The sequence below is a fragment of the Myxocyprinus asiaticus genome, chromosome 32, assembly GCF_019703515.2.
Source record: "Myxocyprinus asiaticus isolate MX2 ecotype Aquarium Trade chromosome 32, UBuf_Myxa_2, whole genome shotgun sequence".
Classification (NCBI taxonomy): domain Eukaryota; kingdom Metazoa; phylum Chordata; class Actinopteri; order Cypriniformes; family Catostomidae; genus Myxocyprinus; species Myxocyprinus asiaticus.
The window spans coordinates 312,081-330,975 of NC_059375.1; the positions used below are offsets into that span (position 1 = coordinate 312,081).

Below are 18,895 nucleotides of genomic sequence, written 5' to 3' on the forward strand. Positions count from 1 at the left end.
TGAGGATATGTGCATTCCTACTAGGACTTATTTAAAGTTCAACCATGACAAACCATGGTTTACAGCAGAACTCGGGCAGCTTTGTCAGGCCAAAGAGGATGCTTACAGGGGTGGGGATAAAGTCTTGTACAATCAGGCCAGGAACACACTGAACAGGGAAATCAAAGTGGCTAAAAGAAGATACTCTGAGAAGCTGAAAAACAAGTTTTCAGCTAATGACCCTGCATCAGTGTGGAGTGGTATGAAACAACTCAATTACAGGACTCCTACCCCCAACCCTGTAGGGAACTTACAACTGGCTGATGTCCTGAATGTGTTCTACTGCAGATTTGAAAGGCCCAGTCTCACACCCCACACCCACTCTGACCTTCACTTCACACAAACACCAACACCTCCTGCAACCCCCCTCCTCCCCCCTCCTGCTACTCAACCTGCACTTAAGATCTGTGAAGATGATGTGAGCCGCGTCTTTCGGAAACAAAAGACAAGGAAGGCTTCAGGCCCAGATGGTGTCTCACCAGTGTGTCTTTGATCCTGTGCTAACCAGCTGGCCCCCATCTTCACACAGATCTTCAATAGATCATTGGAGCATTGTGAAGTCCCATGCTGCTTCAAACGTTCCACTATCATCCCCATCCCAAAGAAACCAAAAATCACAGGACTTAATGACTACAGACCTGTCGCCCTGACGTCTGTGGTCATGAAATCATTTGAGAGACTGGTGTTGGCCCACCTGAAGGACATCACTGGACCCTTTCTAGATCCCCTTCAATTTGCTTATTGAGCAAACAGGTCTGTGGATGATGCAGTCAACATGGAATTGCATCATATCCTGCAACATCTGGACAGACCAGGGACATATGCAAGGATCCTTTTTGTGGACTTCAGTTCAGCTTTCAACACCATCATCCCAGCTATACTTCAGAATAAATTACACCAACTCTCCGTTCCCACGTCTATCTGTCAGTGGATTACCAGCTTTCTGATGGACAGGCAGCAGCTTGTGAGACAGGGGAAACTCACTTCTAGCACCTGTACAATCAGCACTGGTACCCCCCAGGGATGTGTGCTCTCCTCACTACTCTTCTCCCTCTACACCAATGACTGCATCGCCAAGGACCCCTCTGTCAAGCTCCTGAAGTTTGCAGACGACACCACTGTCGTCGGCCTCATCCGAGATGACGATGAGTCTGCATACAGAAGGGAGGTTAAACAGCTGGCTGTCTGGTGCAGTCAAAACAACCTTGAGCTGAACACGCTCAAAACGGTGGAGATCATTGTGGACTTTAGGAGAAACACCCCAAAACTGACCCCCCTCACCATTCTAAACAGCACTGTGGCAGCAGTGGAGTCATTCAGGTTCCTGGGCTCTACCATCTCACAGGACCTGAAGTGGGAGACCCACATTGACTCCATTGTGAAAAAGGCCCAGCAGAGGTTGTACTTCTTTTACCAGTTGAGGAAGATCAACCTGCCACAGGCGCTGCTGATACAGTTCTACTCAGTGGTCATTGAGTCTGTCCTCTGCACTTCAGTAACTGTCTGGTTTGGTTCAGCTACGAAATCAAATATCAGAAGAATACAAAGGACAGTTCGGACTGCTGAGAGGATTATTGGTTGCCCCCTGCCCCCCCTTCAAGAACTGTACACTTCCAGAGTGAGGAAAAAGGCTGGTAAAATCACTCTGGACCCCACTCACCCTGCCCACTACCTTTTTGAACTGTTGCCTTCTGGCCGACGCTTCAGAGCTTTGAGCACCAGAACCGTCAGGCACAGGAACTTTTTTTTTTTTTTTTTTTTTTCCCTCAGGCTATCCATGTCTTGAACAGTTAAATTGCCCCATTGAGCAATAATTATGTGCAATACACAGTTTAGTCTTTCTTATATTCATCCAACTCATCCAACCTCTTCTGCCATTTCATTCCTCTGAAAAACAAAAAAACATTTGCACTGTACATAACAGATTGTATTAGATTTGCACTACCCATGTGAATGTATGTCTGTATGTATGTGTATAATTATTTTTTTAATTTTTTTATTATATATGTCTTGCTGCTGTTTTTGTATTGTTGTACACTGGAAGCTCCTGTCACCAAGACAAATTCCTTGTATGTGTAAGCATGCTTGGCAATAAAGTTGATTCTGATTTATCAACTAGCATTAAACAAATGGATAGAGACTGAATTTAAGTCAAACAGTTAGAAAGCTATAGTATTTTGGAAAGTGATTAGCAAGTTGTTAGGATAAAATATGCAAACATTGCAATAATGGAATGAATGTGCAAAAATAAATGATTTAATGTAAGACCAGGAACATATGATATATATTTTGATTTGTTGACATAGCTTGTGTCTCCATCAGATGTATAAGGAGAATGTGCTGGAGGTGATGTTGAATGGCTCGGACAAAGTTCCTCCTCTCATCACAGACTATAAAGAGTATCACACAGACACCACCGTGCGTTTCGTCGTTAAGATGACCGAGGATCGGCTGAGAGAGGCCGAGGCCACCGGATTGCACAAAGTCTTCAAACTACAGAACCTGCTCACCTGTAACTCCATGGTGAACAATATACACCCACCACGTACAGTACAACATGCATCCTTTATTGTTTGAGTAGGACTGTCAGATTTACATGGTTAACTGGAATAGTTCATTCGGAATGAAATTTCTGTCATTTACTCACCCTCATGTCTTACCTAATTCATATGACAGATTTTTTTCTGTGGAAAGCAAAAGGGTAATTTTGTGAAACGAGAGAAAGATGTGGTTGCTTATTTTCATACAATGGCTGTTAATAGTGACTCACTTTAAAGCTTAAAGCATCTTGTTAAAGTAATCCATGTGATCATACATCATACTCCAGTTGATCTGAAGGCATACAGTTGGTTTTGGTGAGAGAAGGCTAAAAATGTAAAGAAATATTTCAGTGAAAATCTTGACTTTGATCATAGCTCTCCTTTGCACATGCATGAGAATCTCATTCACAATGGCTCACGCCGAAAGCAAAAACAGTGTATGTTCTCGTGTGAATAAACTTCTGTTACGCACTGTACATTAGTATAGGATTTTGCCATATTTAACCTGTAAAACAAAATGTATGGCTTAAAATAATAATAGGGTTTTGGGCTGAGTGATCTTTCTTTGAACAGTCCTGATATTGATACTTAAAATCCCAAGATTGATCTTTTGCTCAGCAAGATATTTCACTGCATATTGAGAATAAAATTTGGTTTGACTTGTTATGTGTAAAGGCCCCAATATATTTCCAGAGAAGATGTTTTTTGTTCAGCGGTAAAAAGAAGTTCTAAACAGCCGAGCAATTGTATATTGTTTGCGGACTTTCAGACACCCGCCACACTGCTATGGGAGGCGTTTAGAGGAGCATTTAAATATGAGGACGCTCTGTAAAACCTGAACTAATGTGACATTTAAAATGTATTATCAATTACCTTATACCTCATTCTATAGAGTACAATTTACATGAGGTCAGTAAAGGAAGTTGTTTTAACCACTCTGATGATTTAAAGTAATATTTAATTTATCTTGTTTGGATTCTAAATTCATGACGCTAATGTGCTAACATGTTAAACACGGCCATAATATGAGCTGGTTACACTCTGTTATTGTAATTTAAGATGACACTGATACTACTGCAAAGATATGTTTATAAAAGAGTGTTGATGTTCAGAATACAGACAAGAATGATAAGAGAGGCATCTTTCTTCAGGCAGATGTGTGAATGACTTTCACTGCAGATGGCACATGAGTGAATGGGCACTTGAGAGTATTTCAGTAGATTTGCTCACTGAGACGGTCAGAGTTCATTTGAACAAGTCAAACAAATGCACCGTTCGCTTAATATTCCCTTATTTGGGCAGTAAAATTTGATTGGAATTTGAAGTGCACGGTAATCGTTAGATCAAATAACCGCGATCAGATGATTATTTAATTATCACAACAGGCCTAGAAACACTGCATTAGCTTGATGAAATCCTATCATTACAGCTGACTGTGGTCTCTGTCATCCTCACACAGGTGCTGTTTGATCATGTGGGCAGTTTAAAGAAATATGAGTCTGTTCAGGTCGTCCTGAAGGATTTTTTTGAGCTGCGGATGAAGTATTACGTGCTCAGGAAGGACTGGCTGCTTGGAATGCTGGGAGCTGAGAACGCCAGACTCTCTAACCAGGCCAGATTCATCTTGGAGAAGATTCAGGGGAAGCTGGTCATCGGTGTGATGTGCCATGATATTTCATTCTTTCTCTTTTTTTTTTCTGTTGCTCTCTTCTACTCTATAGACCTTATTCACAGCAGCGCCATCTTTGATTTTTGACAATGAGGCTGCGAGGGATAGATGTACTGTCTCGTCAATGGGCTATACTGCAGTTTAAAGTGTTTTTGGATTGTTCCGCGGACAAAACATTGAAACATCTTTCCAAGAACATTCAGTAGACAAAAAAACTCCAGACAACATAACATGAGTTGTGGAAAATCATATGTGATCTAGGAGCTTTTTACCGTGAGTGCCATTGAAGAGATGGCAAATCTATCCCTCACAACCTTGTTTCCATTCCCATTAAAAATAAAAGATGGTGCTAACGTGAATAAGGTCTATTTATTCAACAGTTTCTCTTCATTGTTCCAATGTGTACTCTGAACACCTGTAGTATAAAACTGCAAACTCTGTATGTTTTATTTGGAATTAGGGATGGGAATAGTAACTATTCTAGTACCAATTCCATTTAATGGTTCTGGTTTTTGATCGTTTAAAGATGCACTCCGTAATACTTTGGTTGCACTGATACCAGCTGTATAGATGCATCACGAAAGAGCAAATGTTCCCAGTCACCCATAATTAATTTATTCCATATGTGAATGCATCCTGATTTAGAGTCTTCATCAGATGATGTGTTTTTATGCCTTGCTAACTTTAATATTTGGTTTTGTGATTCATTTATTGTTGCTGTGAATTGTGCTGATTTAAATGTTCGTTTGGTAACGTTATCTGGTTGGCAGGCATAGAGTTTTGTTGTAATTGTCAAAATTTATTGTGATGCATTAAACAAACCATTAATGTTTTGCTCTGTAAAATTGATTTCCAGCAAAAAAGTATGAAATCATAATTTTCATGATCACATAGTTCGATAATTATGTAGTTAGAAATTCAAAGTATTTGTAAATGCAGTGTTTCCACTAAGATTTTTTTTTTCAGCAGCGGTGCTGTTGTGTGCGCAAACCTGCAATGCCGGACCAGTATTAACGTGTATTGGTGGAGGAATAGCTTAAAACAGTGGTGTCGAACTCAATTTTAACCTGGGACACAGCAGGGTTTATTTGTGCCCTCAAAAGGCCCGTTGTAAATGTGGCACCAGCACCTGCTTTGGTCGCATCCATGCAATTACCAATAATATTGCATATTTACTAGTCTGCAAATAAACGCATGTGTCTGTGCTCATGCACCTCTCTTATTCTGCTGTGTTGATAATTGATCCAGATAGCATCTAGCGCTGTTGATTAATTATCTGCATGAGTTAAAGCACCTGCTCTGCACTCGCGCTGCTCTATCCATTGAGCCATGTTACTAAATGGTCCTTGTAACGCTGTTTCATTCCGCTTTTGAATTGGGCAAAATGCACTCCAAAACATATGGTTAAGATGACAGGTGAAGGCTCATTAATATTCACAAGGAAAGTGTGTAGGGGAATGCATGCAGAATGCATATAGGGGCAACACTGAAATAGGTTTGTTTACATATATATATATATATAACTTGATATTAAATGAGAAGTATGTTTTTTTCTGATGAAAATAGTTTTTTTTTTTTGTGGGTCCAAGTATAAATACTCAAGTGCCCAAGTAAAAATCTGAACTAATGGCTTGACTGGTCCAGCAGAAAAAAATATATTTTTGCAGGTCCTAATAACACATTTGTAACCAATCAAATAGGCCTCTTAAGACTAATTATGAAGACTTTGTGTTATTTTTAGAAAATAAACCCAAGAAGGAGCTCATTCGTATGCTTCAGCAGATGGGCTATGACTCAGATCCTGTGAAGGCTTGGAAACAAGCTCAGGAGAAGGTACGCCACACAATACATGTGTTTATCCAATGAAATCCTTCACTTCCATACTGTTGCAGGTTACAGGTGATTTGCTGTGTGTATGTCAGGAAGCTGAGGAGGACGATGGTGACGACGATAAGGAACAAGAGGAAGAGACATCTGGTCCTGATTATAACTATCTGCTCAGCATGCCCATGTGGTTCCTCACTAAAGAGAAGAAAGACGAGTTGTGCAGACAGAGGGATGAGAAGGTGAACATTGAGTCTGTGATGCAGTGCTGAGTTGGTGTTTGATAAGACTGGACTTAAATGTTCTCGCTCTCTTCTGTAGTTGGTCGAGCTGAACACACTGAAGAGGAAAGCTCCTGCTGATCTGTGGAGAGAAGATCTCGCTGCCTTCACTGAGGAGCTGGAGGTAAAACCTCACGCAGAACTCTCTTGATCAAGAATACTGTTAAAGGAGGCGTATTATACATTTATACTCCTTTTTAATCAATTTAATTGAAATTTAAAATTTTGATATCATTAAATTTATTCCCTGAGGTAAAATTTTATTTATTTATTTTTCTGTGAAAAAACAACCATAGTTTAGCCCCACCCTTTCTCTGACCCTCAAGAATTAAACTAGTTTTTTTTCTTCCTGTTTTCTCCAAATTGCCATGAAAACTATTTCTTCACATGTGAAAATGTGCCAATTTGATCAAAGTTTCAGTATTTCACACCCTAATATTATTCCAAATCTATATAACCTTCTAGCAATGGAATAGATGTTACCGTGATTATAAGTTTAAGTTAAATAAAACTCCACAAAAGCAGCGTTAAAGTGGTATGTCTTCTGAACTATATGATTACTTTGTGTGGGGAACAGAGTGAAATACATAATTATTCACTGATAACCTTAAAGTGTTCAATAGTAATGTATTTATTATTGTCTTAAACGTTTTATTGTCTTAATTAGTGATTTCTTAAATTTATTGCTGATTCTGTGTGTAGCGTGTGGAGCAGAAGGATTTGGAGTCTGTGAATGTGGTGACTCAGGTGAAGAGTAAAGCAGGGAGATCAAAGATGGTGAAGGTGAAGAATGAGACTATGCCCACCCCTCAGGGCCGCCGCGTCATCCCCCGCATCACCAGCACCATGAAGGACCAGGCCGTCAAGAAGGAGGGAGCCAAACGAGGCAAAGCTGCAAAGGTGGGTGTGTGTAGGGGTGGGTGGTATGACCAGTTTCTCAAGTTAAAAACAAAAGATTCAAAACAATTTTTATTTTTTTTTTAAACGAAGACTAAGCGACATTCAAAGCTGTTGGGGTTGTTTGCTGTGCCACAGTATTTGTTCTGTACATTTTCCAGCTTTTTTGTCCTTTGCCGATCAAAGGCCTGAGAATGCTCACTGTCCGTTTTCAGAAGGAGGATGGTGGTGTGGTGATGAAGATGGAGTTTGATGATGAAGCAGGCACTGGAGCTGACGGATCAGAGATGGGACTGACTGCAAGAATCTCCAAGAAGATCAAAGAGCCTGCAGCTAAAGGCAAGAGTGAGAACAAAAAACCATATAAATTGGAGGTCTAGGGAGTATAGAGGTTTTTTTATTTTATTTTATTTTTTTTAACTTTTCAGTCCTATTTATTTTCTATAGGCATTTCAAAGCCTTGAACCAAACCAATGATTAGTGAGATTAAAGGGTCTGCCAAGAAAAATTATCAGAATATTAATAACTACAGTCTTTACCAACACAACATATGTATCGTTTTTAAAGCTTAGAAGCTCTACTTTACAATGCATGTAGACAATATGACCTAACCTGAATCTGAAGTGCTTTGAAATTTGCAGACAAATTGGAAGTGTTCCATTTTGATAATTTTTTAATAATTTTGCACTGCACATATTATTGTAATTGGTAAAAACAGCAAACTGATCAAATAGCCATGTGCCATATGTAATTGGAAAGTTCTCAAAAAGTCTAATACAACCAGCCTATTTTTTTAAAAGCACATTGGCTTTACTGGGTCAGATGACTTAATTGGAAATTATGTAGTACGTTTTCCAGTGTCATGGAACGCTAAACCAATTGTATTAGGTTTCAAATATCTGCAATTAGAGGTGGAAGTCATCCAAATATGGGCAGAGAGGATCGTTCACCCTAATTGCATATGACCACCAGGAGATTGCGCCAAGTACATGACTTAATGATGACTCAAATGACACAGTGAAACTAAATAAGATCTCATTATGCGTGCCTGCATGCTTTGGAGAAAGAGCAAACCAGTAGCCATTGTTGTATTTGCATGTGTAATTAGATCTTGTGTACAATTATTATGTTTTATTTGTTTGGAGAGGCTTTTGGACGCATGGAGGTGTTTTTGGACATTATGATAAATTATATTTGTAATTCTATAACTTTTGATTGCTTTGTCATATCAACACAAAATGCTACTCTTTTACAGGTGACCTGATTGGGAACAAAACGAGCAGTTTTTCGGAGCCACCTTATTTACATCCTTAGATATATAATGTCAAATCAGAAAAATAAGAAAAGAAAGTTAATTTTTTGGCTAAATATTTTGCAGTTTCTTAAACTGAGAGTCTTAGAATTTGTCAATCTATATCATTAAAAATTTGAAAAGTTCTCTTTAAAATGATACCAAACAATTGACCCTCTTTGGTCTTGTTTTGGAGTTGTAAGCCTTTAATTTTGGGTATGCCACTAAAAGGAAATCTTTAAAAACACTCTCATAGCTTAAAGTTAATTAACACGATTGATTGTAAAAATGTTCAGTTATATACAGTATACTGTATATTTATATATGTTGAGAGTGTTGGAGGACTGATATTTTCTTAGTTTCTCCATGATATCTGAAACTTCTGTGATTACAGGATTGTTGGTAGTGTAGTCTTTCCCCAGGAATTCTGCAATTTTTTTGATGTTAAAATCTCACTGATTTATGGCTTCTTGGGAAGGCTATATCATTGCTTAATCTTGCATTATGTTAGGTCCGTCTTAAAGTTTATACATTGCTCAATTTCTTAATGGAAAAACGTTTTTACTTCTGTTGTGCTCTATAAAACCCATGTGCATACAGTGTTGCTTTGCTTTTCCCCACAGACATGGGAATAGTTTTGAGAACTCTTTAGGTACGTGTGTTGCATGATCCTAATATTTAATCTTGCCTATGTCTCAGGCTCTAAATCAGGCAAGCAGTCCACCCTGCCCTTTAAACCAGTGCAGAAGAACCACCCCTGGTCAGATGAAGAAGAGGAGTCTGACATTGATGTCATCCCTGAGGAAGTGGCTCCTAGAGAGAAGAGAGAACGCAAGGGTGAACATTTTACACACACGTGTCGTCAGTCAGTGAGGTTCAGTGATCTGTCATAAATGTACCACGTACAATATGTTTATAAAGTGAGGTATCAAAACATTATTTGTTAATTGGTGCTTTAAAACTATGCAAAACCTTGAAAAATGAACTGTTCTTAAATTGTTCAATGTGAATAACTAAATTTCTGCAGATTTATTTACAGATTGTTTACTCTTATTTTCTAACTGTTATAATTACTCAAAATACAATATAAATATGAAATGTGTCCATGAATTTAAAGACAAACTACTACTATTATTTTAGCGCAGCATTAAAATATTTGTATTAGTAGAGCCCTATGATTTCCTTGATGCAGAAAACACAGAAGGAAAAGCAGAATCCAGTCATAACAGAATTAATTATAAAATATCACAGAATTTGGACATATTTGGGATAAAATGAATGTATGGATGCACAAATAATCAAATTTAAAATTGAGATGTCCAAGTGTGGGTAAACCACAAAAAGCTGAGATTTAAATAAATATGTAATCTGCATGTGCTGCACGCTTCAAAGTGAATGTGTAAAGCTGCCTGCTCATACACTGATAAATCCTCGATTATCACGAGCGCTGTGTGTGTAATAGATGACAGACAACAGAGCGCTCATTAACCTTGAAGTGCGTAGCACATTCAGACCATATGTTTATCTAATTCAATTGCAGTCATTGCGGTTTAATAAGCATGTTAAGGTACAAAGCAAACTGCTTATCTGAAGTTGAGAATCTGTTGCCAGAAAAACCCAAACTGAAAGTGCTTCATTCGGTTTTCCGATAAAATAAAAGCTCAATTAATCTAGACGTGTCAAATTAAATTACATTTACTTTGAGTAATATATTTGTTGCAATTTCTTCAATGTAATAAGTGATATCGGTAATAATTATATTTGAATGTAAGGGATAAGCGTTATTTTAATGCATGAAGTGGAGGCAAAGAACCATATGAAGCGAAGTGCTTTAAAATCGTTTAGTGCATACCTAACCGTGGATTGTCCTGCGTATACAATGGTCACTTGCCAGCCTTAAAGCTTAACATTATTAAAGTCCATTGTATAGAAGCACTTCATTTTTTATATAAGCACGTCATCCAATATATTGGATTTCATAGAGCCTTACATTGGCTAGAAATAGTTTTTAGAGTGCAATCTAAAAATCTGTTAATCCTTATAATCATAAATGACTGTAAAAGTCATGCTTATTCATTGGTCAGCAGGTGGAGGAGCCCTGTAAGAAAACTGAAACCGAAGTAAATTTGAAAATGGCTCAAGTTATTAGTTTTAACTTTTCAACATAATTTTTGTGTGTTCTTGCAGCTACGGTTGAAAAGAGGTACAGTCTGTCGAGCAGTGAGGATGAGTTTGATGACTGGAAGAACAGTAAGCAGAAGAAGCGTGCTGTCATTGAGGAGGATGAGTCCTTCAACCCAGAACCCACTGCTGCACCCGATAGTGACATGGACTCCCCTCCACATCCGATACCGTAAGAACTTCCTGAAGATTCTTCACTAATACTGAGGATTTCTCCTGCTCTTATGGCTTTTAAAGAACTTGCATAATTCTTTCAGGAAAAAAGCTTCTGTAAAGACCAGCAAACCAAAGGCAGAGAAACAGCCCAGCTGTAAGTATCACTCATCTCTGCACCAGTGTTTTCTTTTTACAGTTTTTTTTTTTTTCGTAGTTTTTGTATTTTTAAGAAATATCTTTATTTGAATCAATATTGTATTTTAATTAAAATATAATATAAATCCATTAAAATATATATAAAAATTATATTTAATTTTTTTGTTATAATTTTATAAAATGTAAATGTGTAAAATGAGTTTAAGTGTAAAAGTAAAACTGACAACTAAAGTTCACCAAAAAGAGACACAATTTAAGTATTTAGAAATATTTTGATGTTTAAAACATTATTTTTCATGTCATTCATAAGTTTTTAAAGCCTTAAATGGAAATCATAGTTTATCCCTATTTTATTATTTGATTTATACATTTCAAGTTAAATATGTAAAAATGACTTAAGGTGTATGAAGCACACATGCAGAAAAAAGTACACCTTAAAAATATGACAATTTATATGACAAGTAATCATGAAAGCCCTTAAAGAGACAATAAATCGTCATAGCCCTAAAATGGACAGTTAATCGTCATAATCACAATTATTTGTTTTACAATTAATTGTCAGCCAAATAATCATTGCCCTAGTTTAGGTCTGGTGGAGATCTGGTGATCATCTGATATGTTTTTATCTCTGTTGGTTTATTTGTGAACTGTTTTCCAAACTAGCTCAATCTGAGATCAACCAAGAGCAGCTCTCTAAACCTCCACCAAAGGCTGAAGAGAAGGCAGTTAAGAAAACAACTGATGGAGCTGCCAAGAAGCCAGCTGCAAAGAAGACAAGTGCTGCTCCGAAGAAAAAAGCAACAGGTACTAGAATATTGTTCCTCACCTGTGTGCACCTGCAGAAACTATCAGCCGCTCTGTAGTGCACAGGAAGTTCATTAGTTACATACTGACTATCTCTGCAATGGAGAACATTACTGTCATAAGAATATATAAATGGGTTATTGACATGAAATACTTTTTGAACGTTTAAATGATGTGCGATGTGACATGCTGTGCTGTATCTAAAACTATTTTAAACAGAAGTTTTCTAAATATGATGTGTAATGCCTGCAGCTTTTACAACCTCATTAATTGAGACTACATGGAAAATTTGTAAAAATTCATTTCTCACCACGGGAACATTTGTGACTTGCTCCATTATTTCGCATTGACCTAGGGTCACATTTTGAGATTTATGCTGTACTGTGAAAAGGAAGGTCTCAGCTTTTGAATTATTTTTGTTTCTATGCCGAACTGTTGCAGAGGTATCATAATTTAAATCAGTGTTTCTCAACCTTTTCTTGGAGTATCACTAACAATACACATTGTTGATGTCTCCTTTGTCTAACACTCCTGATTTTACTGATTTAGCTAATTAGTGGAGTGCACCATGATCTGAACTAGGGCTGGGTGATATATCGAATTTTAACGATAATATCGAGAATTTTGCTGACGATGCAAAATTGACCAATATCTTGAATATCGGCCAATATCATTTGGCCATTTAAGTTCATAAAGAGCGCATCAGAAGACTAATTTCACAATCCTTCAGGGCTGCACAGTTAAACAAAATAACATTAAAATGGCAAGTTGGTCATATGTGATTATTAATCCACAAAAGGCTGTGATTTCAAAGACAGGTAAACATGGTCTGTGTGTGATTCAGAACAAGTCAGTGACGCGCTGATCTGTGTGCACGCACATGACGGCGCTCTGTTCAGTTCACATGCATCGTGAAATCAAAGTAATGCAGGTTCAAGCATTCGCACAAATCCAAACATTAGTAACAGTTACAAGTTATTAATACAAATCTACAAATGCGGCACAGAATAACAGAAAAGGAGATTATAGCATTTTAGGGAATGAAGAACATTGTAAACTGTCAAATACACATCTCCTTTTCTGTCGAAATAAAAGCTCCTTGTGAAGATGAAGTAAACAGAACAGAAATATAACGCACATCTAATAATCAGAATAATAATGATAATTCAGAATTATATTATAATAATCAACCTGACATGTCCCACAGTAATAATTTAGTATTATGCAATGTTCAACTGGGGTTTCAAAAATAAGTCAGTGAAGTAGCTTTGCGCAGTAAAAACATTTGAAGGTAAATAATGTTTTTTATTAAGCTACTATGTATCATTGCTTATGAAATATAAATATAAAGTGCATATCAATGAAAATTATTGAATTGCATTCTCCCATGTTTATTTAATGAAAAATGAATTATTCGATTTTTATTTTATGTCTTTAAAATATTTAATCTACTTGGCTACAATAGCTGTTTGGATGAAATGATGGTTCCTCTGATAAAATCAAAACAAAAAAACAACAACAAAAAACACAAGCCGTTTTAGAGCAAATACATAATTATTGAGAGATATATTGAATATCGTCAATAGGTATCGAGATATAATTTAAGACACCGCCCAGCCCTACTCTGAATTGTCAAATAAGGGAGACATCCAAGATGTGTAGTATCAGTGGTACTCTAGGAAATGTTTGATTGTACGTGCAGTGTAAGTCCTGCCAGAATAGTCTCGCAAGTAGTACGATCTTGATATAACAAGATTATGAACCAACAATATAACAGACATAAAAGCAGATACAGGTACAGTCACAATCATTTAAAAGCTCCATTAAAGTATTTAGTGAAGGTAGTCGCATCTCAGTAACAAATATTGCGTCGATTTAAAGTTAAAAACGTAATTATCGACTTGTTTCTTACACCAACATCGATTAGCTTCAGAATACATTCATTGATCGACTGGAGTCGCATGGATTACTTTTATGCTGCCTAAATGTGACTTGGACGTCCAAGTGCTGGCACCCGTCATAGTTTGTGAGTGGAGCGGCAACAATTTCCCCTCCACGCTCAGCATCCTTTAATCACTCCACTCTAGCTCAACTCTGGGTTATCCATTTTCTCACTCCTTGCTCACTCCACGCTCCTGGATTAGAGAAACCCCGCTCCATGTTTGCTTGCCATTGTACAATATCACAGCCCTCCATCCAGATGATGTATTAAATGAAAATAAATACGCAATACTAGAAGAAAAGCAACAGTGTGATTTACTGGAACACTAACATTAGCCCAAGGCTAAATAAAATTATTTTTATAGCTTATTTTTGAGTAATGTCTGCAACAGTCTCTGTATTTAATATATTAAATTACTAGATAAAAAAAAATAAATAAAAAAACATTAAATCAATTGAATAAACTACCAAAACATTATTAGGCCTATATATTATTGCCTGTTATTTTCTATTATTGCACTTTTAATTAACCTTGCCCTATAATTCTGTGAACGAAAAAATTAAGTTCTCAATGTTCTACACTTTTTTTTTTTTTTTTTTCCCAAATCTAGATAAGACTATCAAAGCTATATGTCTAATGCAGAGTTCACTTTTAGAAATACTTGCTTTTGAATTAAAAAATGTTAAATCTACCTCTCTCTGTTCGCGTTTGCTGAGCTTCTTCATCTACAAATTAGTGCCCGACCGATATATCGGCTCCGACTCCTGTTTACAGAGCTGAACTGACGGTGGCTCTGCAGACAGGGCGGAGTTCAGCGGTGTCTCTGAAAGTTAACTAGTTTGTGAAATACATACTGGAAAGTTAATAAACAATGACCCCCATCATTTTCCCTTTTCAATATAACTAATATAACATTAACCCTGTCCCTGACAACCATGTCACTCATGTCTGTTTGCTGTTAGCCAGCTATAGTTTGTCAGTGCAGTCAGTAATGTAGCAGACTGAAAGGTAAACATCAGAGCATCTTTTTGCAGCTCAGCAGACAACGGTGCGGTGGTGGATTGTGTCTGAGTGTTGATTTCACGCTATGTTGTTACCTAATTGGTGAGACACAATGCTGGAAAGTAAAGTCCATCTTTTGCTCTCCGTGACAACGAGTGTATAGCTAACTAGCTAATCACGTAGCTACTTTCATTGTTGTCAGCTGAGTGGAAGCTAATGAGTAAACATGTATTCACCAACTGTTCAACCGAACAGTTCCAGTTGTTGCATTTACAAAATGTAATATTTAAAAGTCTGGTTTTCCACCGTTGAAACTTTCCCCTGAACTTGTATAGCAGAATACAGTGTAACACCGCTGCCGCTGTTCATCTTGACTCTGTACAGTACTGATATTTATTTAGATATTTATTTTATTTGTATTTCTTCTTTATTTTAATGGTCAACATTTGACTGCTATTAAACAGTACTGATGTTTATTTAGCTATTTATTTTATTTGTATTTATTCTTTATTTTAATGGTGAGCATTTGACTGATATTAAACAGTACTGATGTTTATTTAGCTATTTATTTTATTTGTATTTATTCTTTATTTTAATGGTCAGCATTTGACTGATATTAAACAGTACTGATGTTTATTTAGATATTTATTTTATTTGTATTTATTCTTTATTTTAATGGTCAGCATTTGACTGATATTAAACAGTACTGATGTTTATTTAGCTATTTATTTTATTTGTATTTATTCTTTATTTTAATGGTCAGCATTTGACTGATATTAAACAGTACTGATGTTTATTTAGATATTTATTTTATTTTTATTTATTCTTTATTTTAATGGTCAGCATTTGACTGATACTAAACATACAGTACTGATGTTTTTTAAGCTATTTATTGTATTTTTACTTATTCTTTATTTTCTCAGTGTTCATTTCTAGAATTTGTTGACAATGTATAATAATAATGTCAAATATTCTTTGATTAAAATATTTAAGAAAGCCTTCTGAGTATCTTTGCATAGTCGTATCGGTGCAAAATCGGTGAACAATCCACATAGAAAAGGTCTGTTTTCATTCCAGCTCAAAAATTAAATATATCAGCCACCATATCAGTAATCTGTGAATTTTCCCCCTCTAAAATCAGTATCGGTCTCAAAAATCCCATATCGGTCGAGCTCTACTGCAAATATATAACGCATAAATTAGCCTACAGCACTAAAATACATTTAGATGGCAATCGATTAAAGTCAAACTACGTAATATTATCATTGTTTAGTTCAGTTGGTGTTTTAGGTCGTTAAATGTTCTTATCTAATTCTATTTAATGCGAGACAAAATAGCCTACAGTTAAGATTGCGATGCCTTAGATTAGAATGATTATTCAAAATATTTAATAGGGGAGAGACAGAGATATATGTATTACTGACCTTTTAGATTTTCTTTCCACATGTGAATGGATTATCATGTTTTCTGGACACATCTTTTAGGATCTCACAATGAACCTTTGATCGTGGCAATCACCTCCCCACTCGTGTTCTCCTTTGCCCATCCCATCATTAATTTTTAATATACGTCAGTTGATGGAGGAATAAAGAGACGAGACACGAGCAGGTAGTTAACTCGAGCTTTACCGCAAGCATGCCTCAATAATAGGGAGTGTGAATAGAATACAGAGAGTGAAAGCGAAAGTAACCTTAATGCGGGAGGTCAAATATTACCAAGTGCCACTAGACTTTAATTATTTTTTTATCACATTCTTTATAGTTAATCTCTCCTTCATGCCAATAGTGTTCAACACTGCTTAACATGTGGTGAATTATTGCATTAAGGGCCGTTAACAGGTGTTGTGCTCGTGATGGAGCGCTCTTGAAGCAAGAGAAAACAGTGACACTCCGATTTTTTTTTTTTTTTTTTTTTTTTAAAACCCCGCTCCTCACTCCAGGCAAAATCATGCCACTCCACTCCTTGCGCTGTTTCCATTCAGCTCTCATAATCTGCCACCTGTATACGTGCATTACAAGGACCTCACAGAACTCTATCTTCTAAAATCTTCATTTGTTTTCTGCTGAAGAAAGACAGTCATATACATCTGGGATGGCATCAGGGTGTGAATGAGAATTTTCATTTTTGGGTGAACTATTCCTTTAAGGCATTTGATGCAAATGAAATAAATATCCTCACTGCTGGTTCAGGGTTTCTTTCTCAAGTTACTTCACTGTTTAATGTCGGTGATCAAAACAGCTTTCTGTGCTTTTAGTGCCATCTGTTGCTCTGGTTCTGGTAACGGCAATGGCTTCTGAAACGTGATCTAAAGCTTACATATTATGGGTCAGGACATTTGTTCGCCTGGCGAAGAAACAAAATCGACACAAAAAAAGGTTCGCTTTTGTTGCCACGCGAATGTTCGCTCCTGGTGAGAATGGCTTAGTTTGCAAAGGCCTTTAGAATGGCTCTTGCATGTCATGTGACCAATTGCGACAATGTTTTTGACATCACTGTCAAAGCTTTCGTAACGCTTGTTGAGGTGGCAAATTCGGGATCTGACTGTTTCGGCAGTTGGGAACGCTGATAGTGTAAAGAACAGATCCAACTTTTAAGTCTTTCAGCAACAAAGCGATCACATGGCTTCGGAAGATCTAAAATACACCCCACAAAAAGCATGGATAATTTTTATTGACACTCTATGGTGCTTTTCTCATTTGCAACTTAGACATTTTGAAACTCTGTCTCATGGCAAACAAAACCAGGAGCAAATAGCCAAAAAAAAAAAAATAAAGCAATGAGTAAATGATGATAAAAGATTTTCAAATCATTTCATAGAAAAATGTAGCATTTTGTTAAGCAAAGGAATAAATGTGGCAATAGAGGAATAACGAGAAGTTCCTCCTTTTTGCTTTCCTTGTCCGTTTGACTTTTATGCAGAACACAAAAGGAAAACCACACTAAAAGAACATGAGCCACTGTGAACGATCTCTCATATTGCTCATGAATGGATTTACATTTCACGTTGTTACTCACCAAATCCTGTCGTACAACTCCAGAAGACTTGGAATATGATATAAAAGCTGCATGGACTACTTTTATAATACTGTAACAGTTCAGGAAATGAAGATTTGGGAACCAGAGTAACAAACAACAAGACTTTAACACAAACACTGAAGTGAAAACATAATGACATATCGACGAACACACACAGAGTGGCCGCGTGCGTCTCTCTCTTCTCTCTCCCTGGCGTCCCCGGCTCTTCCCTTATCTCCCTCCTGCTGATTAGGCAACTCTGCGCCGGGCGTGGATCCTCATGGCCCGGACACATCCTCCTCCTCGTCACACTCCTCCACCGCCCGATTCAGGCCGGGGCGCCATCCGGACTGGCTTGAGTCACAAACAACTGCCATTGTATTGAAAAGATGGACCGTGATATTCATACATTTTTCTTTTGTGTTCGGCATATGAAAGGGTTTGAAGTCATGGGTTGAAACGTGTGAATTGTGACAATTTTTATTTTGGGGTGAACTGTTCCTTTTAAAATGAACCAGTGAAGTCTAAAAGATGATTTAAAAAATGTGGATAAACCTAAAAGAAATGGTAACCAATAACAGCACCTAAAATATATACTTTCACTTACATGTAAACTCATAATTTTCCTTAAAATTTTTGAAAAGAAAAAGTCATGTATATGTAGTTCCACTGAATCATTTATGGTTTTCATTTTGCAGACACAAAACAGCTGTCAATCTTTGATGCTCTGTCCAAGACAATTCCTAAAAAAGCCAAAGCCAGTAAGAAGCCCACCGCTGTGAAAGTATTGTCCAGTGAATCCGACAGCACGGCCCCCCCTGTAGCTGAGAAGAAACCAGCCAAGAAGAGGAAGAATGCTCTGAGCAGCGACCAATCAGACAGTGACTCTGACAGCGGCAATCTCATGGCCCGTCTCAAGGGAAAGAGCACAGCTGGAAAGGTACTTCACGACCTTCCTGCCGATCAATATTGGGGTCACAATACCAACATTTCAGTAGTCGATAAGTGAACAGGGTTTGCACAAGGTTCTTAAAGTGCTTAACTTTCTAAAAGGTACATTCATGCACTTTAAGCCCTGGAATACCTGGATAATCAGCT

At 37.2% G+C, this 18,895-nt stretch overlaps 1 protein-coding gene across 2 annotated transcripts in view; it reads left to right on the forward strand.

Moving 5' to 3' along the window:
• Positions 1-18,895, forward strand: part of LOC127423030 (DNA topoisomerase 2-alpha-like) — a 62,021-nt gene that overhangs the window by 42,091 nt on the left and 1,035 nt on the right. Inside the window, exons 23-34 of one of the 2 annotated variants that reach the window (XM_051667007.1) lie at positions 2,362-2,562; positions 4,039-4,234; positions 5,990-6,081; positions 6,171-6,314; positions 6,394-6,477; positions 7,056-7,253; positions 7,412-7,589; positions 9,241-9,378; positions 10,729-10,894; positions 10,980-11,032; positions 11,698-11,838; positions 18,496-18,737. In XM_051667007.1, the coding sequence (XP_051522967.1) occupies positions 2,362-2,562; positions 4,039-4,234; positions 5,990-6,081; positions 6,171-6,314; positions 6,394-6,477; positions 7,056-7,253; positions 7,412-7,589; positions 9,241-9,378; positions 10,729-10,894; positions 10,980-11,032; positions 11,698-11,838; positions 18,496-18,737 (1,833 nt within the window). The remainder of the gene's footprint in view (positions 1-2,361; positions 2,563-4,038; positions 4,235-5,989; positions 6,082-6,170; positions 6,315-6,393; positions 6,478-7,055; positions 7,254-7,411; positions 7,590-9,240; positions 9,379-10,728; positions 10,895-10,979; positions 11,033-11,697; positions 11,839-18,495; positions 18,738-18,895) is intronic. The other variant, XM_051667008.1, reaches the window with a different exon arrangement.